At 32.9% G+C, this 13,367-nt stretch overlaps 1 protein-coding gene across 1 annotated transcript; it reads left to right on the forward strand.

The window, feature by feature from the left end:
* Positions 1–3,269: 3,269 nt before the first annotated feature.
* Neos (Neosin) lies at positions 3,270–11,333 on the forward strand. Its single transcript, XM_964780.4, has 4 exons — positions 3,270–4,391; positions 8,990–9,189; positions 9,244–9,386; positions 10,953–11,333. Exons 1-4 carry the CDS (start codon positions 3,535–3,537, stop codon positions 11,286–11,288), a joined length of 1,536 nt encoding a protein of 511 aa, XP_969873.1. The 5' UTR covers positions 3,270–3,534; the 3' UTR covers positions 11,289–11,333.
* Positions 11,334–13,367: the final 2,034 nt, after the last annotated feature.

Here is a 13,367-nt window from a genome sequence, read left to right on the forward strand (position 1 = left end):
TAATTTTGTTGAAAACTCTGTACAAACGGTAAAATCTGATATCACTTATCGCAGACTTTCCAAAAAATAGGTATAGTGGCGGTCAGCTCGATTTGCGTGTGCGTCATCAATTTCATTTTTTCATTACCAACACAAAGCTATAAAAAATTATCAAAAACAATGCAAATTTAAACAGCTAAGGGCTATCTAAGGGTGGTATCCTTGAACATTAATTTACATGTGCACTTCGACAACACCGTCAAGTGTCACGAATTTGTCAACCTGACATTGACAGTAAATTATAGACGTCGTCGCATGGTTGTCGAAAGTGTAATCGGTGTTAATCGCAAGTATTTTCTGTTCGTTTATTGTGTTTTGTGATTTGCGTTTCGTTAGGTTTTTGATTCTGCGTTTATTAATTCTTGTTTTGTGAATCTGTATTTTTTGTAACAACTCATAATTTAAACACTTCGTAACCTCAAAAAATATTTGATAGTTTGTCACCGCTATGCCCCTGCTATGTAAACGTAGTGACAGAAATGTCAGATGACGCACACGCAAACGGAGCTGAGCGCTACCATATGGCAAGATATCTTTAAATAGTACATTTGCATTTAGGTAAACTAAAAAATCCCAGACATAAAGAATTATTTAGTTCTCCCGCCATTCTCATCAATCTAACGAAGATGAAGAGAAAAAAAAGCGAAAAAAAACACTAATGTAGGAATTAATTTTATTAGTTATGTTATTAACTTATTACTGTAGCAACAACTATTAACGGCCTTTAAATTTTAATAGTTTAATTACAGAATACGCGTTATAATCAGGTATTTTTATTATTACACTTCTAGTTTTTGATTTGTTTACGGTTTTTAAATGACTAAAGATAATGAAATTAAACTAGGTTTAAGTTTATGTAGGGTAAAAACTTTTTCTATGACCCAGAAATAATTAATGTTTCCTCAAAGCTAAAATACAAAATAAAAGTTAAACTTGTTTTTCCCAGAATATACTTTCGCTTGATGATAAAAGACGTACAGCTAAGCATAGAAGTGATATCAGATTTTTGTTTCAACAGCCATTTCAGGAAAAATACAACCTGACCACAAAATTTTAGAATGATTTTAGTAATGTTATTTTTTTTTAAATACACGATTAGGTTTATATTTAATGTATTTTGCAACAAAAGAGTTTTTGAGAGAGAATTCATGCATTCATTCATTGGATTCTAAAATTTTTACACTATGCCTATTAGACGATAACAAAATACTGACGTAATACATATTTTTGAATATTTTTTTGAAGAGTATATTTCTACTTTCTGGTAGTTTAGAAAATGGAATTCGGTAATTAAATTGATTAGTAATATTTCTTTTTTTATCTTTATAACTTTTGTTGTCCCGTCCGTAATAGCAAACAAAAAATGTTGTTTTTATGTTTTACGTTGTTAAACAAAGCCAAGAAGTTTTAATTCCCTCAGTCTGATTTTAATATTGTTAAAGTCTTTAATAATATCAATTAAAACCTGGCTGAATTATTTTTTTAGAACTATTTTCACACACATGATTTTTTTTACCCGTCCGTCATGTATAAACAAAAAGTAAATGAATCAGAAGTCGTAGCACACTGCCTTATTCTTCGGTTTTGTGGTTTCAAAAGTTTCAGCAAATTACACTATTTACTTCAAAAAAAGATGGTTGTTGGAATTAGTGCCTTTTAAATTAACAGAATTTTATAACGATTGTTCAATGATAATTGAAGTCTTTTTTGTCTGTCACCACTTTGAATTCCTTTTTTCTATCCGTATTTCAAATTTTAAAAATGTGGCTCTAATTGTAGCTTACAAACGATTTGACTGGTACTAAGTTCCTATAAGAAAAATTCTTTTCTACTGATTCTGGTCGTAAAAACTGAAAATAAAATTTAAAAATTTGTGCAGTGTCCCGTCCGTTAAACTAGAATGGCTGTCAAGCAACTCCTTTAAAATTTGAATTTTTTATTTTTTGAACTTTTTTCTCTTGGCAATCATATTTATTTGTTGCTCTTTTCTTTCTCATGTCAGATTTCATTTATTGTCGAATTTGCTAGTTTGGTAAATAATTTTTACATAATAAAATACATTAGATATGTGTTTAATGTTGCATCAGGGTCTGTCATATTCGCAAAAAAAATCAAAAACTTAACATAAGAATCTAACTTTGAAGAGCTGCATCTCTTGAAAAAAAGCTCAAAATATTTTTTGTCATAGGAACTTTTAACTCAGTTTAATGTCCAAGAGATAGTCTGCGATTTTTGAATAACGCTATATAGAATGTGATATTCCTTGTGTTTTTCTCCTGTACTCTTCAATTATTATTATTAGTTAGTTAATTAAATTACACATTAATGTAACGTTCTTTGGAATTAAACAATAAATAAATTAGATTTTACCCCTACTTTGGTCATGCAAATAATCCAATGAGCAATAATTTATGCAAATTAAAAATGCTGTGAAAAAAAATTTGTAAATCTAATTATTACAGAGTGTTTCAAAATTGGCGAATTTCGAGTTCAGAGCGTTACTTCAGTAGTTCAAATATATTAGCTGTTTCAAAACTATAAAAACGCCAACGATTTATTTTACCGAATTATTTTTTAAATAAGATTGATAAAATTGTAAAACATTTATTAATGATTATATCTCTCTTTAAAAATATTAAATAGCATTAGATATTATTTTTTGACAGTGCATGAATAATTTATGACAGCTAATTTTAAGAGAAAATTTTATAGTTTTAAAACAGCTAATAGAAACAAAATAAAGATTCGGGGCTTCCCCACAAAGATATACGTTGGTTTAAAGGTGCACTTCAGGTGGACTTTGTATTCGGTTTTCTTCAAATGCAATCTAAAAATTTCATTGTTTATTGTTTGTAATGTAAAATAATTTTTCGAAAACAATGCTTTAATTTGGATTAAAAAAATCTTAAATTTATGTATTTTTTCTTAAAAATGAAAGAGCAAATTACAAAAATTCAAGATTTTTTTACTCTAAAGTAATGTTTATTTTTGGAGAAATTATTGAAGAAAACGCTATTTAAAGAATGATCTTCAAACCAGTGTATTTTTGTGGGAAGCCCCCGTCTTTATTTTTTGATGATAATTTTGACGATTTTAATTGTGAAGGCGGTAATGTTTTTTCCAGTTTAGAGTTTTGCTTTACTGTCTAATAACTTACCCAATAAACGTTAAAAAAATTAAATTTCCTCATGTATTTTCTTATTTTTATCGATATTAAAAACAGTTAGGCAACCAACCAAACTGTGATGGCATTTGATGCCAAAACAACAGAGTAAGGTTATGTACAATTGTGTTTGAATATTTGTATATTTATGGATTTTCTGTATTTTAAAAGTACATATCTGTGATTGTGGGTTCACTTTTGCAGGTGTAGTGTTACTTTGTGTGCCGGGAAATGTAATAAAACGCAATTTTGTCCGAAAAAAATTGTGCGCCTAGAATCAACATTCCTACTCCACAAGTCTCAAATCTGCTTAAAAGTTAATACAATTCAAGATGTATCGCACCGATAAACAGTTCATGACCAATCCTGCAACAGCCCCCTCGCGCATCTACATCGGGGGCATCCCCAAGACAGTGGTCGCAGCCGACTTGGAAGAAAAATTCAAAGTACACGGAAAAATCCTAGGCCTTGTCCTCCAAATGGGCTTCGCTTTCATCCAATTCGAAAACGAGAGCCAATCGCATGCCGCGATTCAAAACGAAAACAACACCATGCTCCACGGCAGAAAAATCTGCGTGAGACAAGCGTTAGACAAGACCCAAAAAGGGGCAAACAATATGAATAAACAAATGCCAAATCGGAGACAAGGCCCCCCTCAGCACTACAACGAGGGGCCTTACATGCCCCCGCCCCCACACCAGTTCCAAATCCACCCGCTCCCACATCAACAGGGGCCGCGCCCACATCAACAGCAAGGGCCGCCTCCGCATCAACAGCAAGGACCACCCCCGCATCAGCAACAGGGGCCGCCTCCACATCAACAGCAGGGGCCACCGCCACATCAACAGCAACAGTTCCAGAAGCCCCCAGAAGAGGCCCCGAAGCCCACCCCCAAACCCGAACCGGAGAAAGAGCAAGAGCAAGTCCCAGCTGCGCCGCTTCCAAACCAGCCGCCGCCTAATATGGGGCCCCAAAAACCGCCAATGGTGCAGGAGGAGCCCCCGAAGAAGGAGGCGCCGATAGAGAGGAGAGGGCGGAAGAGAAGGATGCGGAGTCGGGAGCGGTTTTCGTCAGACATGTACAGGGAGGACGGGTATTATCCTTCGGGGAAGTACTCAAATCGGCCGCCTGTTATTGACCAACCTGACAGAAATGACTGCGAAATTATTGTCGTCTCGAAGCAGTTGACGTAATTTTTATTCTATTAAGGCCTCTAGTTAAGGCCCGATTTCTGGTACCATTAAACTTTAGTTAAATTTAATCTCCCAGTTAGTTGCTATATTTTAACTGAGGTTTAAATTTATCTCTCAGATAAATTCTAGAGTTCCTATATTGGATAAATAATAAATAAATAAATAATAAAGGAACTCTAATAAATACTATGTTTCCAAAAACTGGGCCTTAGTTGGTAATATTGAAACGGTACAAATTAAATGCACGGTAACAAATATTTTTGTTCAGTACAAATAATAAATGCACAGTCAAAATGGTAATGGAACCCGTCAAGACCAACAATTTTTCCTAATAGCTTTTTCAAAACATTTTAGTTTTTGAGATAAAATTATTTTAAAATCTTACACAATTTTTAAGGCTCAATTTGTAGGGGGAAAAATTATTTTAAATAATACGGTTTTGAAAAACTGGTAAATAGAAAAATTGTTTGTCAATGAGACAATGCTAGAAGCACTGGTTAAAATTAATGTACTTATTTCGCTCACATCCTGTATGCTTGAAACGCAAAGTTGCGATCACGTTACGATAGAACCAAAAAACGGTCTTTTAAAAACCGTCTTAAATCAGATGTTTTGCTACACCGTTAATGGATGCCAGTCAACTTATAAATCTGTCAACACTTAGCTGATAAATCAGTCTTTGTAAGTTAAGCGATGATTTCAAACACAAAAGTTGAAAAAGTTAAAAAGTTGAAAAACACAAAAACATATGGCTGGTTTTACGACTCAAATAATAAATGCACAGGGTGCTCAAAACTAGAGCACCAGCTCAGTGGTACAGTGAGAAGCGTGTGTAGATTGGAGGAAATTTTTTGAAAAAATGACTAGTTATATTTTAAAAAATCTGAAGCACCAAACTTATTTTTTGTTCTCGTAGCTTTTAGATAGCTATTTCGGAAAAAAAATATATATTTTTGTTTTTTTTTTGAGATATTTGTTACAAAAAATATTTTACCTAAATTGTTTGTAAAGCAATTTCCCACATTCGCACAAAACAGTTCCGACAAAATAGCCCTCCCACAAAATGACCCACCGACAAAACAATCCATTGATAAAATAGTTCATTCCAACCACAGTTGGGCGTTCATCGCATAAAAAATTATACGATCAATAAACCGACTAAAAAATTGTTCTAAATTTTAAATGGTGGAAACAAATAAATTAAAAATAAAAAAAGACAAAAATTTTTAGTTGTTCTTATTAGCTGTTTCCAAACTATGTAAACGCCAACGTCGCAGTTTCTCTCAAAATTAGTTGTTATAAATTATTTATGCACTTCAAAAAATTAATAGCTAATTACCTAATTTATAGGTTTAATGAGTCTTATTTAAAAAATAATTTGATAAAATGTGACGTTGGCGTTTACATAGTTTTGAAACAGCAAAAAGTAAGTCAAAATTTCAAACAGGTAAAAAATTAGTTGAATGAAAATTCAATTCTATTAAGTAATCAAATAAAAACTAAAACTTACAATTTCAATAAACGTCATTTGTTAAATGTCTTAATTATTTAAAGTTAAATTCAAATGATAAACAATTATAGGGCAGACTATTAGCACTTTTTTGTATTTTATACATATTTGACAATATTCACAGCCGGCTGTGAATGTTGAATTAAATGTTTTTGTAAACAGGTCTAATCGTTTGTCTAAATACTTTGCAAACATTTAGAATTATTTTTTTATTTTAGTCCATACTATTACCTATTTTGTCGGGGCTATTTTGTTGCGGGCTATTTTGTCGGTGCGCCTCCAAACTCGTTAGGTAAATAACTATTGTTAACGTCTTCAGTTATTTTTTAATGTTCTTATGTTTCACACCAAATAATCGTTTCCTAACACAATGATTAATATAATAACACAGGCCGGCATATGAAAATTTTGTGAAGTGTCCTGAGTGCAGTAGTACCCTTAATTTCTTTTCATCACATCTAGTTTTTCTATACAATCACATTATACAGCGTGCTCTAAAACTGGCGCACCAACTCAATGGTGTGTGGTAGAGAACTGGTTACATATAAAGGTAAAAATAGTAAAAAATTCTTTGTATTAAAGTTATTGATAAATAATGGATTTTAAATAAATGATATGTGGCAACGTTGTCTAACAGTCATGATCGCAATAGAATTTGAGCAACAATAAAAATAAATTATTTTTGAAACGGTTTCCTAGGAAATAATTCCCAGTGTTGGCACATCAACACATTGTGATTTTTTGGATGAATTTTAATTTTTTTAAATTAAAAAAAACTGCTAAAATCTGATAGTAAATTTAAAAATAATTATTCATCGTTTTGTTACGGAACGTTTACCTGGTATGAAACATAAAAACATAAAAAAATAATGAAAACTAAAGAAGTTAACACAATAAGTTTGTAGCTTCAGATTTTTTAAAATATGACTAGGAATTTTTTCAACATTTTTCCCGTAATCTGCACTTGCTTCTCAATAACGTACCATTGAGTTGGTGCGCCGGTTTTAGAGCACCCTGTAATTGGAGTTTTATCCACACTTATGAAGCATTTAAAGAGTATTATTCACTAGTGGAATAAAAATAAAGTAACTTTATTCTACTGAAAAAATTAAAATTTAACTTCGATTAATTCCATTTTGTCAATGTGATGATTGAAGATAGAACACAATCGGGCTAACGCCCCCGTGTTTACTCATTCTTGCGTGGATAAAATGCCTTCTAAAACAGAACTCCTCAAATAAATAACTATTATTCGACGAGTTTGGAGTGTAATTCAAACGTTTTATTTCACGAGTGGATTAGCAAACCACGAGTGAAAACGAGTGGTTTATCATCCACGAGGTGAAATAAATAACCTGATTTAGACGAAAACAAGTTGAATACAACATTTTATACTTCGAGTTAGACTCAACAAGGGTTAAAACTGCTTTAAATCAGTTAAAAAAAATGTCACTTTTCGTATTGAGAAATGACAAACAGTTGTTAAAACTGCCTTACACAGGAGAAAAACCGTAAATTTTGACAGTGTCGAAGAATAAAATTCTTAATGTCTTAAGTGACTTTTACAATAATTTGTGCTATTCTGCTGAATCTTGCGTAATGTAAATGCTGAACACTCAAAAAAATCAGACAGCCGAATTCCTGATATCACAAAGGGGGTGATGCGATTTAAAATTTTGAAGGGGTTGTCTTACAAGGGGGTTCAAATTTACACAAAGGTGTTTCCGTTTTAATAAAAATCGACCTGTCTCGGGGTTTTTTAAATTTTTCGTTTATTTTCTGAGATACTAGTTTTTAAAAAATCACCAGTTTAGTATGTTTCATTCATTACATCATAAGGAATATCGAAAGTGAGTGATATCATGCGAGAGCCTTTAGACTTCGGCCGAACTAGGCGAAGACGATTTCGAATACGAGTAAAAAAGCACGAGTCAACTAACGCGTTGTGAACACTATTTTTTAGAAGATTTGAACAATAAACCCTGTTTTTTGTCCATAAAATGTTTAAAAACAATGGGAATATGAAATTTATCACACGCACTAAATACTAAACGTTTATTATTTTACTATGCAAATTGAAATTATTTAGATACCTTGAATATGCGATTTTTTTACTGGGTTTTTTATACTGAACAAATGTTAATAAAATACTGTGCTTGCTTTACTTATTTGATTTTTTTCTATGCAAAATATACAGGGTGATTCAAAAGTGATGGACAAACTCTCGTATAGTGATAAAAGACGTTCAGTTAAGCACCAGATTGAAGTCAGATTATTTTAAACAACTTAATTTTCATATATTTTTTAATTTATTTTTCCTTGCAACGGTAGTGATTTTTGCTCTTTGTTTCCTATGATGTCGAATTTAATTTATTATCGAATTTGCAAGTTTTTCATTGTTTTGTACAGTCACGATAAAAAAGAATGACACCCCTACCAACTGGGCCGGATAGCAAAAGTCCGACTTAAAACTTTTAGGTTATAAATTTCAACAAACAAGTTAATCTACAAACTGTCCAGCTAGTTTACACAAAATCCAGCTGGTTTATAAGTTAGCTGAACATTAACACATTAACCGTATCATATCGAAGATTTGTGATTGCAGTTTTCGGGTTTCATTCTTTTTGATCATCACTGTACGTCATAAGACATTTATTGTTGATTTTTTTTCAACAGGTATTTGTTTAATGTTGCAAGAGCTGTTGTTTCCGCTAGCTGAAGTCTAAAAAATATGATCTGAAGCACCAAAAAAATTTAACTTTTAAGAGCTATATCTCGTGAAAAAGGCTCAAACAATTTTTTGTCATAGGATGTCTTTCATCAGTCATCAGTTCATCACTCATCAGCACCCGAGAGATTGTCCGATACTTTTGAATCAGCCTGTATTATACCAATCACTTCTAGTTTTTTTACTGTACAAAAATTTATTAAATACTGATCGTTCATCATTTTATACTGATCAAGACCGAACTAATAATTGATCGCTTTTGAAACCCTGTATATTTTGCATAGAAAAAAAAATTGCCAATTGAATTTCAAAGTCATTTTACATTGATTTGGAATTTAATTGATATTTATTTAAAGGAAATACGCCGAGTATATTGAACAGAGACTGAAAGCCTTGGGACTCATCGTGGATTTGCTGTTTCCAAACGAGGATGTCCCCATTGGCCGAGTGTTGGCGAATATTTCAAGCAGAGGCTGTTTGTATGCAATTTTGGTCATGCCGCAAAATGAGGAACACAGAAGTTTGACTCTTAATATTTTACATGGGAATCCCCAAGGTAACCTTACTTCAATTCTGTTAATTAAAAAAATGTTATATATTTGTTTGATAGAGCACCGGAATATGCCAATAGAAGATGCTTTGGTCCTAATGACACGAAATTTTGATGCTTATATGCGTGGAGATAAAACAGCGTCAGAACCGACCCCTGGGGCTATTAAAAGTGTTTCTGACAGACATCCAACAGCAATGCAGGTAATTTGTTGAAATAAACTTTTAAGATAGTCGTAGAAGAAATTGTGTATCCAACCCAAGTTATTAAAAAAAACTGATGGATTTAGTTTTATCTAGTAGCTTAACATCTATTAAAACGCAAAAAATAAGTAATTGTGTATACGTTTATTACATAAATTAATTCATATCTGACCCTTACTAGGAAAATATTGTTTTACAAGAAGGTGTTTTAAGTTTATCAAACGAAAATTGTTTTATTAAATTGTAGAAGAAATTGAATATACAGGGTGTCTCAGCTAAGACTTTCGAGCTTAATATTTCAGTTATTTGTCAATGGATTGTTATGAAATTTAGAATGCACATATTTTACGAGGTGGTCTTTCAATTAGGGGCAAAAAGTAACTTCAAGTTAAAAAATGAAATTTTAAAACACATTTTTATTTAAAATTAAGCCAAATTACCGTTGGATCATTAAACCCCGATAATAAATGGCCACACACAAAATTTACCAAATCGCTTGGCTGATCCAAGAAAAAAATTAAATTTTGTTGTTAAAAACTTAATCCAAATTTTGATAGTAATTTGGGCAGTCACCTTTTGAAACAATTGATGAAGCATTTCTATGCGGCATTTTGTGTACCACTGAAAAAAACTATCAAAAGTGTGCGCGCTGTCAGAAGAGTAAAATTGTTTTAATTTGGTGAAATTACTTTAAAAACCAACAACAGTGGCTGAAATTTCTGTGTTGTTAAAAAAGGAATCAATATTCGCTTATGGAAAGTGTCGTTGGACTTTTTGTGAAATGTTTTTTATGAAATTTAAAGTTCAAAGAATCGTCAATAATTTGAAGTCACAGGAAGCGTACCTGAACTAAATCGAGTGAGGACAAAACACGTCACTGGAAACGAAGCAATAGTTGGGGCTGTAATTCAAGCTTTTGAAGAGAATCCAATCAGCAGTGTACGAAACATTTCCAAAGTCCTGAATGTTCAAGTGTCTAGAATTTTTCAGTTGTTGTTCAGTCTTTTAGTCCTTTTTGAAAGAATTAAAGCATCCAGTACCAAAAGTAAGTCAAAAATATTGTTTTTTAACTTTGTATGGGTGAGAGATAATTGTCAAATGTCCCTTGCGTGACAGTTACGTTTCGGCGAGTAGGGTTGACCAAAATTCAATGGTAGTGCTTATTTGTCTCATAGAGATCTACGATTTTGCATCTGTACCCACGTTTAACAGTTTGTTTCTCATTTTACTCGCGAAACAGACATCTTCCATGAATGAGTTTTTTCTGACAGCAATTTTCACTGACGATAAATTTTTTAATATAAGTCTAAAAAGGCTTAACATTTTAAAAAGGCATGTAAAAATTACGTTTTTAAGACTTGAGTTGTTGCATGAATTGGATTTTAATCTTTATCTTTTAAAATATCTGCATTTTAAATTTTATAAAAATCCGTTGACAAATATCTGAGATATCAGGCTCGAAAGTCTTATCTGAGATTATTATATTATAGAAAGAAGATAATATCACTGGTCTCGTTATTTTGTGGTCCACCCTCGTATAACTAAAATTTGTAACGATTTTTTCAGTTGCTGTTGAATTTGCTGGCTGAAAACCGCCAGTTAACAACAGTCCAGTACGACCGATTGATGAAGTACTTACAAGAGCGCCGCGAAATTCAACACCAACACGAAGTAAGTGAAGGAGTCGATCAAGACTCACAAGAATCTAACAGCAAACAAGCCGAACTTCAAAGTCGCATCATGAACATATTAAATAAAGCTTCCACTGAGATTCAACCGCCAGCTCAAGAACCGACACCGTCAAATGACGTTGCACCGCCACTTCTGAAAGATCCTTCCGTTCAAAAGGCGCTGGATAGTCTTTTAGGTGGTGAAATGTTTAAAAATATTGGTGTGGTGTAAAATTCGTCAAATAAAATGTCCTACTCGACGTTATTTCAAATTTAATCAGCATAAATATTTTATTAAAGAAATTGTCAAACTATACACAATGAACAAAACGCACGTGTGGTATAAAAATAAAATAAACTCTACCGCTTCAAACTTAAAGTCGAATGTACACGTAAATGTAGGGATGAAAATTAACACCTATGGAAATATACATCAGTACTGAAAATCATACAATTCTTATATCGTTTAATGACAAACCTATAATTTACGAACACATCTTTTACATTTCACAATTTAAAGATACACGCAAACCACCTCTGGCACGTCACAAATCAGTATTCCTTCAATTAGAAATGAATAAAACCGCAACTCAATCAACAAATCGCTTGGTGTTTATCATTTAGAAACTATCCTCGCTATCGTCTGGAAGATTCCCGAAGTTCAACGCTTCCGGCTGCAAGCCCGGCCTCCTATCCGCCAGAAACTCCTCCGCCGCTGGCGAAGTGGGCGACTCACTGGACGTAGTGCGACCGATCGACGGATCAAACGCCTCCTTGATCTGACTACTCGCCCCTTTCGGGTCCAAATCCGTCGCCCAACTGAAATGCATTAGCGCTAAATCCGTGTTTCCTAACTTCTTGTGAACTTTGCCTATTAAATAGTAAACTAGCGACTCTTTGGGAACGATCTCCTTCAACTCCTCCAGCTCCTTTAAGGCCTCTGCGTGCCTCCCGAGGGCGAAATAAATCGACCCCCGGTGGAACTTACACAGCGGACTCTTGGGATTATTCGCAATGGCCACGTTAAACGTCTTCAGAGCCTTCTGCGTCTGCTTCAACGCGTGTTGGACGATACCAATGTGGCAAAGAATCACCGAGCTCTGAGGGTTGATCTCAAGCGCTCGCGAGTAATTTATTTCCGCCAGATGGTACCTCTCCTGTTTTGAGTAAATGGTTCCCATGCGAAACCAAGCATTACAATGCTGGTTTTATTTCTTTCACTAACTAAAATTTTAACAGAAATTACGTAACTTTTGAATTGTCAGTTTTTGCTTTCAGTCCCTTAAATGAAATGCATCCTTTAAACTGAAAATTTTTAAATATTGATAAATTAAGATTGTTTATAATAGTTACGTTTTTGATGCAATAAGAGATATACAGGCGATTTTTTAAAGAGTAGTTACATAACTTTGTTTTGGAAGCCCAACAAAAGAGATAGCAAATGTAAACTGTTTTTTACGTTTTTTTTTAAATATTATTAATTATGATTACCAAAAGATCAATTGTTTTTTCTTAAAAAAAATTAATTTTGAATAAAGAGGAATCCGGTTATAGCGACCTTATTATCTTATTCTCTAATAAGAAAATCTTGACATTTTACACAACTGACTGTAATATCCGACCAGAAAGTCAAATTTTGAATTTTACACCAAACTACGTGTATTCACTTCCGATAATAATTCAAGGGTAGACCGTACAAAGGAAAAAAGAAGTTGAGGTGCAGTTATAATATTGTAGCTTTTGAAAGTGCTATCAAATAATTATAGCGGGAAATAGCATATGCGACTTTAGGACGGAGCAAAATGTGCTAGAAGTTAGAAGATACACTACACTGAAGAAAAAAGTGATGAGTTTACGTTATAAAACTTTGAATATGAATGATTGATCCTGATTTTAGTTGAGATAGACTGGGGTCGTTTTTTACATTTTAACTTTAAAAATTATTCTTATTTATTAGCTGCTACTTGTGTGTAAATTGAACTGTAATTGGAGTACCATATTGTAAGATATCCTTTGAATATGCAAATGCTGGCATCAATTTTATTGCCAGGTTGTAACTAAGGGGCTTCAGAAAGGTAGGCTACTTGTAAGTAATCGCTTTGTTGGCAAATTATACCATCTTCTAATAAATCATGTGTCTGGCTTCATTTAAATAAAAAAGATTGATTATTTAACCAAGTAAAAATTTATAATTCTGATACCAGGGTTCGATGGGCTAGTAGGTAAAAACTTTCTAGTTAAATTAATAGTGAATGGTCTTTTTATCATAGTACAGCCAGGTGTGCGAAATTTCAAAAATTTTACTTCATAA

Source organism: Tribolium castaneum, chromosome 1 (genome assembly GCF_031307605.1).
Source record: "Tribolium castaneum strain GA2 chromosome 1, icTriCast1.1, whole genome shotgun sequence".
Taxonomy (NCBI): Eukaryota; Metazoa; Arthropoda; class Insecta; order Coleoptera; family Tenebrionidae; genus Tribolium; species Tribolium castaneum.